General features: G+C 41.2%; 1 protein-coding gene across 3 annotated transcripts in view; it reads left to right on the forward strand.

Moving 5' to 3' along the window:
• LOC130177231 (neuropilin-2-like) overlaps window positions 1-17500 on the forward strand; it is a 96369-nt gene that overhangs the window by 71397 nt on the left and 7472 nt on the right. The window contains exons 14-17 of one of the 3 annotated variants that reach the window (XM_056388750.1): window positions 4684-4952; window positions 5077-5173; window positions 7077-7109; window positions 12446-17500. The exon at window positions 12446-17500 is cut by the window's right edge and continues 649 nt beyond it. In XM_056388750.1, coding sequence (XP_056244725.1) covers window positions 4684-4952; window positions 5077-5173; window positions 7077-7109; window positions 12446-12828 — 782 coding nt within the window. In that variant the 3' untranslated portion in view covers window positions 12829-17500. The remainder of the gene's footprint in view (window positions 1-4683; window positions 4953-5076; window positions 5174-7076; window positions 7110-12445) is intronic. The other 2 variants (XM_056388748.1, XM_056388751.1) reach the window with 2 other exon arrangements.

Consider the following 17500-nt stretch of genomic DNA (forward strand, 5'->3'; position numbering starts at 1 on the left):
TTGTAGAAGCCATCTTACCAACGAGCTATTAAAGGGACAGTTTCTTTTCATGCAGCCACACTGTACAAACCTCCCGATCCAAACTCTGTCAACCATTCTTTAGATCATTTCAAACACTGCTCGTCTCCACTGTGTGAGAATCCATGGTTCTCTGGGCAGGTGTTCTCCTCTAATTAAACATTCATATTTTCAGAATACTGTGTGTGTGTGTGTGTGTGTGTGTGTGTGTGTGTGTGTGTGTGTGTGTGTGTGTGTGTGTGTGTGTGTGTGTGTGTGCGCGCGCATTAGTACCCCAAAAAAATCAGCTCTCGTCATTCGGAGCGTTCTTCATTTCAGGACATTTCTAATTTTTCAAACACAGAAAAGAAAGCATCGTCATGTTGAGATGTTTGACCTCCCTCAGCACAAAGCCTTCTCGAGCTAATTAAGAGCAAAGCAGTTGTCCTGTGGTGGTATATTACAGATCCTAGCGCTGGGAGGAACCACTGACAGCAACTATGATGCAAGGATTTCACTCTGATCTGCTAAAAGTGTGTACGACGACTTAATTGGATGGTTTTTTTTTTCAATGTGAGGTTTAACAGTTTCAGTTTCCCTAACCTAGTTTGTTACTTTATTGTCTCATCTCTGTGTTTTTCTTCTTTTTCTCTTCTTCAGCCTCCTTTTTTTTTTTTTATCAGCAACTTTTAGGTGTCTTCTTGGAGTTTTACTTCTCCACAGTTCATATCTGTATTTTGTTCACGGTTGTAGCGACTTTTGCTTGTTCCTTTGTAGACTGTGATCACCTTACTTCAGCCTCTTTCTCTTTCTTCTTTTCTTTTACTTTATCCTACATTTTATTTTCCTCTAATGTCACTACAAATGTCTCTCTGCTCTCTTCATCATCTCGCTTCTCCTTGTTGAGAAAGCGTGGTAGGGCTTTACCGTTTCATTTCATCATTATCCCTCTCTTTTTCACATCTAACTCACACTACAGTGTATGACTTCTGTGTTTCCATCTCTCTTTCCACTTCCATCCTCTAACTCCATCACTGTGATCACCTCTTTCTCTCCTCACCGACCTCTCCCCCGTTTCCTCCGGTGCCTTTTCCCACATCTGTCCATCTTTAATAAGACAGCGGGAGGATAACCGAGACTGTTTTATCCATTACACACACACACAGGCACATTCACTGACTCACCTACCTCTCCACGCTGCTCCCTCTCTTTCACACACACACACAAACACACATACTTTCTGTACTGTACTTACACACCCATAAGGCGCACACACACACGCACACATAGCCCAGAGCGGTCAGATATGTCAGATGATGGTTTTGACAGAAGTGCTGCCTTAGCTCTCTTGCTCTCCCCGAGGCTCCACACACACACACACACATTCTACACACATCACTCAAGGTGGGACTGTCCGCGTATTAAACACTGTGTGTGGGTTTGTCTCCCACACACGCACATGCACACACACACACACACACACACACATACACCTGACCTTGCCATCCACCAAGGTTTTCTCTGTATCTATTGAAGCCTTCCTGTTTATGGTTGACTGAGCAGCTCCTTCATAAACAGACAGGGCTGTGACATAAGGCGAGGCTCTACATCACACTGCTGCATGAGTGTGTGATGTGTGTGCGCCCCGCAAACACATTTGTGTACTGCACGCAAGTGTGTGAGTGCGTGTCTGCGCGTGTTTGAGTGTGTGTAATTGACTTAGCAGCGTCCCTGTCTCAGTGTTAGACAGCAACATGACATTAAGTCTTGTTTTACAGCAACATTAGTGCGGCACCCTGTCTGGAAGCTGTCTCCAAATGCAAATCAAATCCCCAGCGCTCGTTACTGAAAGGGCCCTTTTAGGGTTTTAAAAGAGAAAATCCGACCCAAACACAGCTCATAAGTTATTCTTTTGATCTCAGATAGGGCAAGACTGAAATCCTTTACCCTGTGGAGGTTTTCCATCGAAGGAAACTCTTTGCACTTGTTGGCAGTGGTTCAGTTATTGATAAGGAGGGGAAGTGAGGAATAAGGAGAGACTGAAAGACGGTAGAAAGAAATTTGCAGTATAATATCAGTTTTTTAACATCTGATGCTGTTGCTCTTAGCTGTCTTCATGCGATCCATAATCTATCAATGAGGTACAAGACATAAACCATAAAGTCAGATATCGCCGTGATCTTATTTTGCATATGGTTTTGCTCCTTTTCACACCTGAACCAAAGCTTTCGCCAGTTTTCAACAATTTATGCTGAAAAATGAAATACAACATTTGAAAAGTGAAGATTTAATCACATAAACTGTATTAATTCTAACAAGTAGTTGGTTCAAATGCATCCTGGTACGTTCTGCCTGTTTGGTTCACTGCTAGAATTGCTGCTTAAAGTTTGTCTCAGCACACTTCAGAGGCAACTTTGTGGGGTGAACACACACTGGTCCGGGACATTCATTCTTTTTTTTTTTTACCAGCTAATTGTATTTGATGTGTGTGTTTATGGTCATGTTTAGGCAACTCACATGGTTGGTTAGGTTACGATGCTAGGGATGGAAGAAGTGAGAGAGAGGGAGACAGACAGAACGGCAGGGTGGTTGGTACAGGAAAATGTCTCCCTAAATGTAACTTTAGTGTTTTAGTAGCCTAAACCCAACCACTCAAAGGACCCGCGATACAAACTCCACTCTCTGAAGTCAAAAGTCTTGTACAGTGAACATAATCATCCAGACAACAGATATGTTTCTATATAAAACATGTGTTTTTGGACCTTTATACTTTTTGTGGTGGTTAAGAATGAAGAATGTCAGGAATCAGTTTGATACATGTATAAGCATTACTTGCCCCTTTTTACCTTTTTCTCACCTTTGCCACTCAACTCAGTGTGAAAAGTGAAGATGCATAGACACACATAGAGACATATAGTTTACCTCCATACTTGGGAAGGATGCTCACACACACACACACACAAATAAAACTGCACATATATACATAAAATGCAGAATGACTAACTCAAACATACACACAAGGCACTTAAAAAATACACACACGCAGAATGACTGACAGATGAACTCGCGCACACAGGCGGATATAAACATAAACAAAGATGCCTACAAATGCATTAACACTCATGCAAACAGACACTAACACACACACACGCGCGCACAGACATATACACATTTCCCTCCCTCCCTCAGAGCCAATTCTACATCCCTGCCTATCCCTCCCATGGAGAGTTGTTAATTAATTCCCTCCCTTTGTACGTTCGCCAAGATCAAACGCAGAGAGACAGAAAAACACTGCAACTTTCTCTAACTGTACTTAATGAGCAACGGTAATTTAGGTCCCTGTTTTCATTGCCTGCAAGTGAAGAAACAGAGTTACCTCAACCTAAATCCATTATTCATTAAGTGTGATGTGCGGCAAATTCTGTCAAAGGTTTTTTTTTTTCCTGTTAGCTAAGATGGATGGATAGATGGATAGATGGATAGGTGGATAGGTGGATAGATAGATAGATAGATAGATAGATAGATAGATAGATAGATAGATAGATAGATAGATAGATAGATAGATAGATAGATAGATAGATAGATAGATAGATAGATAGATAGATAGATAGATAGATGATAGATATTTTTGTTCTCTCCTGTTTTTTCCCTCATTCTTAACCTACACTCTGTATTTGCTTTTGTGTTTTTCTTTTGTGTCTTCTCTTCTCCCCATGTCTTCCCCGTTTCTCTCTCACTCTCCTTATGAGGTGTCACACACAGTGTCTGTCTGTCGATAAAAAGACTATTTGCAGCTCCAGCGAAGCTTTAACTCTCTGGCCGTAATAGACAAACTAGACAAACAGCCAAACACAGCAGCAAGCTAATGATTATGGTGCTGTTCAGGGTGGGGGAAAACACTATAGTGCTGCCCTTCTTCCTCTCTTTCTCTCTCTCTCTCTCTCCCTCTCTCTCTCTCATATACTTTATGTCATGTTTGCTCACTCTTTCACTCACTCACCCCTTCTTTCTCTTTACCTCCTTTGCTCTCTGACCATGTTTTTATCCGTTCTTTGGGCTGAGAGGAGAGAAAGGAGGTGAATGTGATTTAAAAAAAAAAAAAAAAAAGAAATGATAGAGTGAATGTGTGTAGAGGAAGGCACAAGTTTTGTGACTGTATCACTATGAGACCAACAGAACGAGGTGTCAGCATTCAGAGTGATTAGGGCTGTTTCACAGGGTTGTGTGTGCATGTGCATTTGTCTGTGTGTATATGTGTGTGTGTGTGTGTGTGTGTGTGTGTGTGTGTGTGTGTGTGTGTGTGTGTGTGTGTGTTTATCTGCATCCATTAGCAGCCATGATGAAATGGCAGTCTCATTTGCGGTTAAGCCTCGTGCCACAGAATGATGGTGGTAATGCTTTAAACTCTAACCAACCACATCCCACTGCATTACTACATCATACTGTACGCTGAGCCTGTTCCACCGGCGAGCATTGAGTCTGCTCCCTGCAGCAGCACGGTCACAAATGATAAAACTCTTTAAAGTGGAATCCATTAAATGAATCAAATGCAACCAGCATGCAGAAAGCCGTACATGATGCATCATATTTATCTCCCTATGACCTGTGATTGTATCAGTTTAACAGTTACACTAATTTATCATTTGCGATGATCTCACAATGACTCTGTTTCTTCCTTTCCGCCAGATTTCTCAGGGAACTACCTCCACCTGGATGCAGGTGGCCACACCCAGCGCAAGCGAGCCCGGCTGCTGAGCCCTGAGGTGGGGCCAGAGCGAGGCCCGCTTTGCCTCCTCTTCTACTACCAACTCCAAGGGGAGGCGCAGGGGAGCCTAAGGGTGCTGCTGAGAGACAGCGACCAGGAGGAGACACTGCTATGGGTGCTTAAAGGAGACCAGGGGCCCCACTGGAGGGAGGGCCGCACCATCCTGCCCCAGAGCCCCAAAGAGTATCAGGTAAGTGTTGTTTCTGAAGGGACTTGCAGGGAAAACAGTCACTTGCTCATCAACCACTGTATGTTTTAAAGACAGAAGCTAATGTGATATGTCTGTCTACCTCTCCTCTCCTTCTCCCGTCTAGGTGGTGTTCGAAGGTTTCTTTGATCACCCGACCAGAGGCCACATCCGAATCGATAACATCCACATGAGCAACAGCATCGAGCTGGAACAGTGTACACGTAAGTCCCACAGCCCGTGTGTTTACCTGTCTGACCATTTATTAATGTCAGTACCAGTCTGTCTCTCCGTCTAATTTCTCACTCTTTCACACCAGACTATTTATGCTGTGTTTTCACCAGAGACCAGATGAGAGGGAGAGAAGGGGGAAAAACAGTTTCTCGTTTACACACACTAAAAAGAAAAGAAAAAAAAGAAAAAGAAAAAATTATATAAAAAAAAAACAGAAAGTAGGCCACAAACGGCCTTTGGGCATGGATTCTAATCTATCTTTCATTATATCGCCGTCTCTCTATCTCCTACAGTCTTTTCCTGTACCAACCACCCTGCCGTTCTCTCTGTCTCCCTCTCTCTCACTTCTTCCATCCCTAGCATCGTCTCCCATTCAGTCTCAGTCATTAAGAAGAAGCAATAAGAAAAAAAATGTAGTTGTGCTGTAATTAAGTGCTTGAGAGACTCTATCTGTCTGTCTGTCTCTCTTGCTCTGACATACACACAGACACAAGCTGACCAATGAGGCTACTATCACTAACTACTGGTTATGGTTGTTTTGTCATTAACTTGAAACACACAGACCAGACACATTTCAATTCCATTTCTCATTTCCTTGTTTGACAAACTGTGTGTTAGCTGTAACTGATGAAATATATAAACTGAATATTATGAATATGTTATGTTTGACACACACGTTTCTGAGGGTCTTCTATGACGTCTCAGATGCCTATTTCTGCTTCTCCCTATTGCATCAACTTGAGTTGAATATAACAATAATCATCCAATATGACAGAAGCTACAGTTTTTCTTATTGTTCCATCATACACACCCTCAATCTTTATCTTTATTTCTCTATCTTTATTTTTTTTTTCCCGCCATCTTCTCTCAGTTCACTGCTGCCACTGTGATACGTGTGCTCCCCTGATTTTTCTCTCCCTATCACTTTCATAATAGATGTCACATCCTCCGGCAAATAATAAACAGCAGTAAATTTCAGTTCCAGTTCCCATGACCCTTTAACTTACCTCCACCCTTCCTCTCCATTCCCCTATTTTCCTTCTCTTCACCCTTTCCCTCTTTTTTTCACCCCATCTTCCATCCATCCTCCTCCTCCTCTGGCCTTTCTACCCAGCATGTCTGCTTTTATTAACACCTTGCGTCTAACCGAAGGTGAAGAGAGTAAAAGTATGACGCCAGAGAGACAATAAGGTAGAGAGCAATGATGTGGAAGAGAGTAAGACAATATGACAAAGCAAAAAGAGGGAGGGAGAAAGAGCGAGAAATAACAGAGAGAGAGACATTGGGGAACATCTTCAAAGCCTGTCAGCCTACTCTTTTGTCTTCCCCTCTTTATTTCTTCTCCATTTTGTAAAAATAAATGTCATCCAAGAAGATTTATGTGCCTTTAGGCTCCTATGCTAAAGACACTTGTTACTCTCTGTTACTCCTTAAGGAGGCAAAAAGTGTCTCTGCCAAAAGTACGACATGTATTTCTGTTAAGAATCAGTAGAAATACAGTTCTATCATGTCAATTCAGTCATCACATTATGCCACAGTACACTGAGCTAACCCCAAAGATGATATATTTGGCTCTGTATTAAATGGCTACCCTGGAATTGAATAAATAGATAAGGCCTACACATTACTCATGCGCACATCTGATCCTTTTGGTTTAGTGCAGGTCAGTCTATGGCCAATTGAAACTCCTTCTTTGAGACTGAATCATCTACACTTTTATCACACTAATGAGATTTATATTATAGTGGTTCTGTCAGTGCTCTTATAAGAGCGGCCCCTTACCCCATCCTACTGATATGACAAGCTGCTGGTCCGTCACCGCTATCTATCTATCATCCATATCCGTTACTAACCATCATCAGTAACATTTCTCTTCTTCTCTCTTTTTTGCAGAGCCTTTCCCTGCTTTAACTCCTGGCATAACCAGTAAGTTCTACTTCCTGTCCCATTTGTACTTCCTGTGACAAACGTCTGTGCTTCCTGCTTGTTGCTAAGCTCAGCTCAGCTCGCAGCACTGCACCGGCCCTGAGTAACCTTGTTACTGCCTAACACGTTACCATACAATCCTAAAATATTCCAAACGGGAACTACATTTATCTTGGCTGAAAAATTCTACTCCTGTGCCATTACATCATTTCCAAACAAATCTAAATATGGGTTCTTATATATACACGTAACTATGGATTTCTGAATGTGAGAAGAGTGTGCAGGACTTTGTTAGGATGTGTATGTTACCGACAGATGTTGATATGTGGGAAAAAATCACAGCGACTACATTGCAACTTGATGGAATGGATCCTTTTGCATTGTACCAGCATGACTCCCTGCATGCTGGGCCGATACTCTCGGTTATGTAGTTTGATCTTATATGTTTTACAGTGATGAGTGACACTTCTCATTCCATAAACATGAGATTATTTACAACAACAGCAACACTGGAGTAACGTCAGGGTATACAGTATTTGCACATTCCACAGACAGATATGGTTCAGGTCTTTGATGGTGTTTAATGGTGATCTTTCACGGGTATCCAGTTGTTAATTCTCAGTGTATGAGTGCGCCTGTAGAGTGCAGAGACCCCCGCAAATTACTGAAACAGTGTTCATTTCCATTTGTTCGTATGGTCAACAATTTATAGGGTGACATGGGATTGAAGGTTGAAACCGACAGGTCAGGGTTGAACTGCTCAAAGGGAAACCGTCTCCATCTGCTCTTTTTCTCGGGGGCCTCAGTGAAATAAAAGAAGTTAGCGGGGCTTGCTTCCCCCGTCCAACCCTCACTGCTTTCTAATTTTAGAGAGCAGCACAGTCGCTCCTCATCCATTACTCCATCCTGATTTGTTGTCAACATGTAAGCTCTCGCTCTCTGTATTCAGCACCATATAAGGAGCCTCTCGTCTTCTGTCTCTTTACTTTTTCTTGTTCCCTTCTCCTGGCCTTTTCTATACTTTGCTCCTCGCTCTTCTCTGCCTCTTTACTTTCACCTTAACTAGTCTTTTCCACTCTGCTCCTTTCCTTTGTTTTCAGTTATTCTTCCTTTTTCCTCTCCTCTCCTCTCCTCTCCTCTCCTCTCCTCTCAAGTTGCTGATCCCACCTGAATGAAATGCAGAGCTGATCTCCATCCAACTTCCCTTTTCTTTTTTCTCTTTATCCTTATTTTTTTTCTCCTTCTTCCTCAAACAGGCCAGTCTGAAAGCAGATGAAAAAGGGGCTTAGGCAGATTATGCTACTGGATCTCCTGTTTTCAAAGTGTGGGTTGAGACCTGAAACTCTGGCCACAAGACTGCTTCTGTTTAGAGAGAAAAAATACAAATACTGCTATTTTTCAGGAAACTTGGCTTCACTGTGACATTGAATTTCTTTAAAGTTGGGGCTCATTTAAAAGTATATAAACAGTATATACTCCATTTCACAACTCTGAGTGGTATATAGGAGCAGTATATAAATGTTTTTATGGTTTGCAATTTGTGTTTTGTTCTTTTAATTGTCATTTAATATTTAATAATAAAATGGATAATGCATTTAATGGAGGTTGTAACTGAAGCGCAGGCATAGAAAAAACATTTCTTAACCTGGGGGTTTAAAGCACAAGAATAACTGCTACGTGATTATGGTTGCTGCACTTTCATTCAGTTTGTGTCCATAGCAACCAAACCACGCAATCGGGTGGTAGGTTGTAAGACAGCATATTAAGGTGTGTCTAAATTTGTCTGTGTGTGCGTACGTGCGTGCGTGTGTCTGTGTTACTAGTGTGACAAGGGATCAAAAGCGTTCTATGAATATTGTCAGATTCAAGCAGCACTTGGTTTTGTTCACTGCAGTTCAGTTTAATAAACACATAAATTTCGTTCCCAAAAATAGTAAAAGCCAAGAGCTGAACTCCAAAAACTGAAATCTCCTGACTCATACTCTGATTTATTTCAAGTATTTGACCCGGTGCTGGTTGGTCTCTAGGACTGTTGGATGCTGGTCAGGTATCATAGCACGGCAGCAGTGTCAGCTCTTAGATGCAGTGTTTTCATGGGAGCGAGCCCCGCAACAAAGGATTAAATTGCTGCCTTGGGATGTTGGAAAGTGAGCTAAGAACCAAGGTGTTTCTGTTCAAGACTGAATCCTAAGCTGTGTTTTATTTTTGTGTGTCTTGATGTAGATAACTGACGAGTGAGGGTGAAGAGGTAACTCTGTGAACAGCAGGTTCATTTTAAAATCTAACATTAACTGTGATTTCTGCAAACGTCCTGCGGTTAGAAATGAGGCTGAGGCTGGGCTTTGAACGATTAAGGCATAAACTCTAAATTAATGAAAAGAGAAATGAAAGAGATTTTAAATTTTAAAAAAGAAGGAAGTGTGAGGAGGAGGACTGGCTGACGGAGTGAAGATGCCTTTAGTAACTAATTAGGGAGCAGCATTTTAAATTGATGTCTCAGCTGATCTCTTACTCGTATCCTACTTATAACCTTTTCCTGCATAAATGACAAGTGACCAGTGGAGAAAAACCTTCTAGAAAAAATATGCTAAATGGGATAAAGTGAAGCGACCCACAAATTTCACAGTTTAGGACAGTTTAGGAGAAACTTTTTTTTTTTTTTTTTTTTAATGTTTCTCCTTAATCACAGTCTGATAACGGGATCATTAGTTAATGGTACAAAGTACAAAGGCAGCTTCACTGACATGACATGAACCAATGTGCCACACTGCTGGGTTATCCATGGTAACCAAAAACTAATTTCTTCTGGCACACACACACACACACACACAAACATGAATGCACATGCACAGGAAAGAGGCAAAAGCTTGCAGTGGAATGGGAGCGACTCTGATGCTAGCTCCCGTCCCAATTCCAAAACCCCCAACTAAAAAGCAGCTAACTTTAGCTGCCTAATAATCCAGTGTCACTAACATAAAATAAACTGTAAAATTATTTCGAATAATGTTGTGTCTTGAATTCATGTAGAGAGAAAAGAAAAATAAATTAAGATGGAGAATCATTCATAACACTGAAAAAAAAGTCGAGATTTGATATTGCCCAGTTCTATGTTGTGGTGGTTAATTGAGCTATATACTATTTTTATTGGATTACTATATATGTCAACACTACTTTTTTATAATGCATTCATGATTTGCGTGAATGTAAACTTTTATTACTCTGTTGTTAAAATGGCTTCATGTTTTGTGAAAGTGCTTTATGACTTGTTTAGGACTTGGGACTTGTCTGCCTTGACTTGGGAATTGCAAAACAATGACTTGTTCCTGCCTCTGAACTCTGGTCACGATGGCTTACTTGAACGCCACACTTTTTTAGCTCACTTTAGGAATGGTGTTCTTGAGAAACATTCCTTTTTCTGCCTCCCTTTCCTCCCCAAAAAAGAAAAGTAATGGGCAATATTTGCAGCCCTGGAAAGTTTTAATCCGCTGGAAAGCTCTCTGTACTTAGAGTGCAGCTTTACAATCAAAGCTAATTTTAAACCCTAAAAGAGTACATCTGAACTTTAAAAAAAAAAAAACAAAAAAACATAAGCTCTCTGGTTTCCTTGAGGTTCTGTGTCTCTCTCTGCACCTCTCCTTCCACTTCCACTTCCCCTTCTTTCATTATTCCGCTCTTCTTTCTCGTCTGTGTCTAGTTCTTACTCGCCCTGGCTCTACTTCCTCTTTCTTTCTTCCTTTCTTTCTTGCTTGCATTCTTTCTTTCATTCTCTCCCTTTATTTTTCTCTGTCTCTCCTTCCTCCTTAACCTCTCTCTCAGCGGGTTTCTTTCACAGTGAGTTGACAGAGTATTGAAGTTTCAGACAAACCCTTTAATGCAGGATTAAAGATATCATGGCAGGATTAGCTCTCTCCCCTCACTTCTCCTCCCTCCCACCCTCTCTCCTCTCACTTTCTACCACCCCTCTCTATTTCACTACATTCTTTCTTCCAATAATGCCTTCTCTCTTATCCTTTCTCTGCCCCTGTAATTTCTCTCTCTCCGTCTCTCCCCTCCTCTTCTTCTTGCCACTCGACTCCCTTCATTGGGATCCTGCCCTGATAAACACAACTGCGTTCTACGAACTACAACCACTTAACACTCCCCAACCCAATGTTGCAATCAGTCACTGCATAATCAATGCTTTGCATTCTCTGATCGAATGTGAATGCATGGCATGAGCCTCTGCGTGTCAATGTGCAGCTAATGCTTGTGACATTTGCATCAACCGAAAATACTATGAGTAGAAAAGTGGAAGTGACATAACGTTTGTTTGAATATTGGCACAGTGAGATAAATCTGGAAGCTGCTGTTTTTGCCCGCTGTTGATCGTATATGTAAGCCAATGTCTACCAGCAAGGCAATCACTTCAATTCACTGCTCCAGTTGTTGACCTCCCTTTAGTTACTGTTGCTAGGTCTGTCAAGCTTTTCCATTCTCGCACAGCATTTATAATGGTGACTGTTTCAGATTTAGCACTCAAAATTCTCAGTTATTTTTTTAAACAATGGGTCCCTGATTTTGGAGAGATGTAAACAAAACCAGGCTTCTCATTTCATGCCTGATGACCATCAGTTTTGCTCGCTGCCAATTTTTGCTGGCAGATTTTTAGATTAAGTTAACATTAGCCACTGTCTCTTTAATGTTTCCAGCTGACTCGCTTCGAAATGAGATTCATGTAAAAGGGGTTTTAAATATAATGTTTCATATTTAATATAATGATATAAAATGTAATACATTATGTTGTACTTAAATTCTGAGGCTAAAGCTGTACGTCCCAGGCAATAAGTCCATCTGCATTGATGATCTATGTAAATAACAAATAGCATTGTTCTTGTATAGCAGTATAGTGGAGTTGTAGGACAATGTAAGATCAGGCAGGAGTGTCATTGTGGTGTTTCAAGCAAACTGTGAAAATACAGGTGCTAAGTTAAATTATGTGCACCTTAGCTTTTAAAGTAGCACTGCTTGTTACTGTAGAAACAAAGCTAGTTAGCCAGAAATGCTAATGTAATGCATTTCTTGAATGTTTTTGTATTCCTGGTTTTGGAAATGCTAAACCAATAGGCGACACCATCCACACTCTTCAAATGCTTATTACACTTTAGCACGTGGAGAAATCCAAAGCTTGACAGACCTGCCGTGACTAGTTACGGTTATGATTTGACAATTGCCATCAAATTGCTGGGGGAGGGGCTTGGCGATCGTTCAGTTAGACAATCAACAGCTCCGACGCGGTCTGCATGCCTGCCTCGCTCGTCCACTGAGCCAACCAGTAAATGTGTCCTCCTGCCCTCCAGGGGGTGCCATGTCTGGGATGGAGCCCACAGTAGACACAGTGGTGGCGCAGCCCGTCCCTGCCTACTGGTACTATGTGTTGGCGGGAGCCGGCGCCGTCTTGCTGCTGGTCACTGTAACTGTGGTGGTGATACTGTGCTGCCATCGGTACCACTGGGCAACCAAGAAGACCAGCAGTAGCCATCATCATCATTCAGTGATGTACCACAACAGCCAACATCCGAATCAGCAAGCTCACCAAAACTGCTACCAGAACCAAAACCTCACTTATAATCTGATCCACAGCCCCAACCAAAACCACCTGTACCCAGGTACCGGGCCAAGTCTCGAACCCATGCTCACCATCAGACTGGAGAAAGATGACTGCCATGATTCCCAGTGTTGAAACACAATGGACAATGTGAATGATACAATTTTATTAAAGTGATCAAGGGTTGTGAAAACTCCCTTAAATGAATGATCAACAGAGGTATTCAGCATAATCGACACTCTTCACTGATGAGAATCTACACTGGGGAGACACTACAACACTAGTACCTGTTGCATATGACTGATCTCACTGACTGACCAGGATGCACTTTTGCTAAACTTCCTTATCGGCTGGAACTAGTAGAATGATGTCCTGACGCTGAACTTTATAAATATCCCTCCCTGGGGAGAGCAGATAAAATAACTTTTGATTCTGATGGCTGATGAGAGCCTGAGAAAAAGGACATAGTGCAACTTTTTTGCTGTTCTTTAGAGCATACTGGCTTCGACAGCTGCATTACAATCTGAATATGAGAGGGAATAACAACAGAAACACAGGTAGACTGACGAATTGACTGTGGACAAAACATGTACTTGCAGTGTATAATGTCAACATTTTAACAGCTTATTTTCCTCTTCTACAATGTCAGAGCAGGATGAGTCTGGCTGCCCTGCTCTGGGCTGCAGCTTGGACAAATACCCTGTCTGACAGTGAGGGGATTTACACACAGGTACAGGGAGGGAGAGAAGACACAATGTGTGCTGCATGAAAAGAGGAGGCTATTTCTTTGGGACTGAATGGAGCTGCAGTTTATTTGTTCACTAGCCTTTGAGAGACCGGGAGTGACAGAGACAGATTAAGAGCAGAAAAGGGGAGAGGTAAAAGGAGAATTAGCGTTCTCCGTCCAGCCATGACTGATAGACAGCTACACTTCCAGCGTTTGTTGCTCCTTTGCTCTATGAACAAGGGATCAGGGCGGTGCTGTTCTCTGCCTGGTTTACACAAGGGAAAGATAGGATGAGACGACTTAAATCGCATCCTGCACACCTAGAAACAAACACACACTGCATCAAAACAGGCAATGGCTTAAAAGTCTCAAACACACACACACACACACACACATATGCACGGACACCTCAAGACTTTACAAGTCCCATGTGTTACCTTGAGTGCATTTTTCATCACATCCTGATATGCCTTTTCTTTAAAAATGTGCTTTAAAACTATTACCTCTTCACCTCCAGAACGAGGTCGTGCCTCAGTGTCAAATAAGAGTATGAATTGACTCTATACAGTTTGTTGCCTGGATCTCATGGATAACCCAATGCCTGTGTCTGTTAATGTTCAAATTAAACATCTTAGTATGTCCTGCATTCATTAGTAGTATCTGAAGTATCTGAAGGTGCAGGTATGCTTTCCTTCTTGTCTGTGCAATTGAAAAGAAAATCTTAATATCTTTATTTTATGGACAGACTTCACTGCATTTTGTGTGTTATCCTGGATTACATGTCGACACTTTTTTTTTTTTTTTTTTTTTTTTAGCAAATTGGCCTGGTAACCTGAAAAGAATTTAGCTACCAAATTACCAGTATTGCTTGTATTGAACAGGTGAGACCAAACATGCTGTGACAACGAGCATCTTACATACAAAGCTTTTCATAGAAGAGCTGATCCAAGCTCACTGCTCAGTTCTCCTGATCATTTCATTCACCATGATCTGTTAAGTACAGACTGATTCCAGTGCAGCGCGACCGTCAGATAACATTTTTTTTTCACCCGGTCACATTTATATTTTGGCATCCATCACTGCGTGTTGAAAGAGAACAGGATGTAAGTTTGCGTGAATATTTACTCGAGTGTAACATGATGCACTTCTGATTAAGTTGTGTTACACGTTATTTTGCAATGTTGAGAGTAACATTAGCACTTTTCTTCTTAATATTCATTTATTGAAGGTTGATGATTTCTTACATTTACTGTGAATCTTAAAGAAAAATAAGTTGGGCCATGTACTGGTGGTGAATTAAATGCCATTTTTTTCTTTGTAATCACATGTTACAGTAGGCCTATATGTGTTTCTGATGTATAATAGTTATACTTTGTTTATTTTTATACTTACTATTGTTATTAGGGCAACAATTATGTCGATTGTGTTCACTGAGATGATCTTAACAAGTTTCTTCACTTTCATTTGGTGTCACATCCTCCAGTTGAAGCCATTTTGTCCCTCACTGAAAGCATCCAGTTTAATTCCGAAAGGGGCACAAAACTGAAGCAAATCAACGTGTTATATGTAAAGATGACGATGTAAAAACAAGGAATATTAATGTGCTTTTGGATGGAGAAGCCCAGTATCAGCTTCTATTCAGATCCACGCCTGTGAAATTGGGCGTATCCCTGTGGTACTTGTTTTCTGGACTTCTCTGTTGTGTTCTACCCCCTACATCATTTTGTTCATGCCTAAATCCCCCAGCCTTATTTTATTTTTCTTCTTTTTTTTTTTTTTTTTTTTTTATCAAAACCCGCTTGTTCCTATTCTACTCTTTCCCTTCATTGCAAATCCTCCTAGTAAAAAACACAGGAGAGAAAATGAGAGGCAGAAATGGAATAGAGCAAAATCTCTCAGAGGAGAAGGGCCCATTAAGTGAGCCCCCTTTCCCTCCAAAGAATGCGCCCAGAGATGGAGTGAGATGAAAGAAGTAAAAAAAAAAAAAATGCTCTCTATACTTTCTAAAGATAGATTTTTTTTTCTTTACTCCAAGAAGAAGGCTAACAGGGAGGCAGGTTGGGGTTTGGACTGAAGGAGGGAGAGAATTGAAGGAGGAGGGCAGGTTGTTTCAAACACAACAGCAGATGAAAGGAGTCTTTTGGCAGAATAGACTGTGAGATGTGATACACATTATGTGCTCTGCACACATACACTCACATGCACCATCTAACAAACACAAACCCGTCTTAGCGAGGAATCCACCGCGCTATCAGATTCAGCTATTTAAATCACTGTTTCACTCATTTTCCATATTCACCATATTGACTTAATCCAATGTATTGTGTCTCATAAAATTCTGTTTTGTGCTTTAGTCAACAAGCACTTTAGTTTTTTTGTGCTTGCATATCCATTTTCTGCCCCCCCACCCCCACTCCCACCCCACCCCTGCTTCCATTTCAATCGACTTGCTTGTGATTTACACATTATATGACTCATTCTAGCAGCCCTGTGCTGTAACCCAATCAATGTGGGTCCGAGATTCAAATAGGAGAATGATATACGACTGTATTTATGTTGTGCTACCCGTGCACTTTTTCTCTTTCATTCTCTCTCCCTCTATCAAACTTTTTGCAAGATTTGGAAAATGTGCTGGCATCTTTTCATGCAGCACTTTTAAATCAACTTTCCCTCACTTCCCGCTCCCTTCTCCATCATAGACTACTTTGAAGCCCTTTAATATTTCTAATTAGTTAATGGAGCTGATTGCATTCATAAAACCCTGCGGTAAGCATTTCTAGCCCTCAGACCATCTCTGTGTTTTTTTTCCCCCGTTCCTCCGCCTCCTCTGTTTCTTCTGAGAAATATTACAAGTGAAAGCACTCTAACAGGTCCTTGGGCCCCCACTGGAACCGAATATGGTGCCAAAGAGCCATCCATGTCTTTGCCGGAATAAAAAAAAAAAATCCCCCTTTTTTTATTTTTCTCTTTACTAATTGGAGAGTGGAGATAAAATGGGGCCACAGGGAGTTTTAATCTCCTTTCAGATCCGCGTGATAATTCTTCTCAGGATCCTAGCCTGAGGGCTTTAAGCCAGGATCATTAGAAAGTGTTCAACAGCCGTCCAAACAGTGTCCGAGCATCCCTCATTTTTATCCCGCTTCTTTTTCCTATCTCTCTGTTAGTGATTTAATGTTTTGTTGAGGACTGCGGTGATTTCAGTTGACTGTGACAGAGGAGCATTTAGGGTCCGTTGTGAGACTGTGCATTTACACAATCAGAAGACAGAAGAGAGCACTGATGACATGCCTTCATGTGCATGTTATAAGTCTAGAAGATCACATTTCAGACCTGCATACAGTATTATAATTCACAGTGTGACTACTGGGATCAACCATATTTAGCACATTTAGCTTTACAGGTAGTGTTTTAGTTTCAGGGCTAACTGCCTATTCAGAATACCTTCACATTGAACAAGATGACAGAGTGAGGCCAACTTGATTTAAAAACATGGTTCTCCAAGCTTGCATGCTTTGAGACGTCTGTCTTGTCTTTTTGATCGCCTGTATTTTACTCCTCTGTTTTGGTGACGTTAAACCACAGATCTTAGGGGTAAAGTGCAGCTTCATATTGAGTTTTTTGAAAAATCTACCTTGATGATGTCATTTTTATCAAGTGAATCGATGATGTTATTTCTATTGTTCTTTGTGTTCTTGTTGTAATAATTGAGGTTTTTTTATTATTATTAATCAGAAAGATTTTTCTTGATGTAAATCTGTTAAAGACGGATCATTCTGAAATGTGGCCTCAGCAAGGGATGAACTTGAGTTACCTCTAATTCAAAGTTGCGACTAGTTTAGACTCATTCAGACTGAATAACACCAGCTTTGAAGTGGTAAACTGCTCATCCATTCATCCCCGGCTTCAGCCACATCACTGTTTTATTTAATCTTGTGCACTTTCTCTGCCCGTGTAAAGCAAAGACCTCGACTTAATGATTGTCTTTTTGACTCGCGCTGGATTTTCACAACCTTGCACTTCAAGCAAATTAAACACTGAGCTACAGAAAAACACACAAAGCCAATAGAGGGGTCGGACTCG

The sequence above is a fragment of the Seriola aureovittata genome, chromosome 11 (genome assembly GCF_021018895.1).
Source record: "Seriola aureovittata isolate HTS-2021-v1 ecotype China chromosome 11, ASM2101889v1, whole genome shotgun sequence".
NCBI classification, from domain to species: Eukaryota; Metazoa; Chordata; class Actinopteri; order Carangiformes; family Carangidae; genus Seriola; species Seriola aureovittata.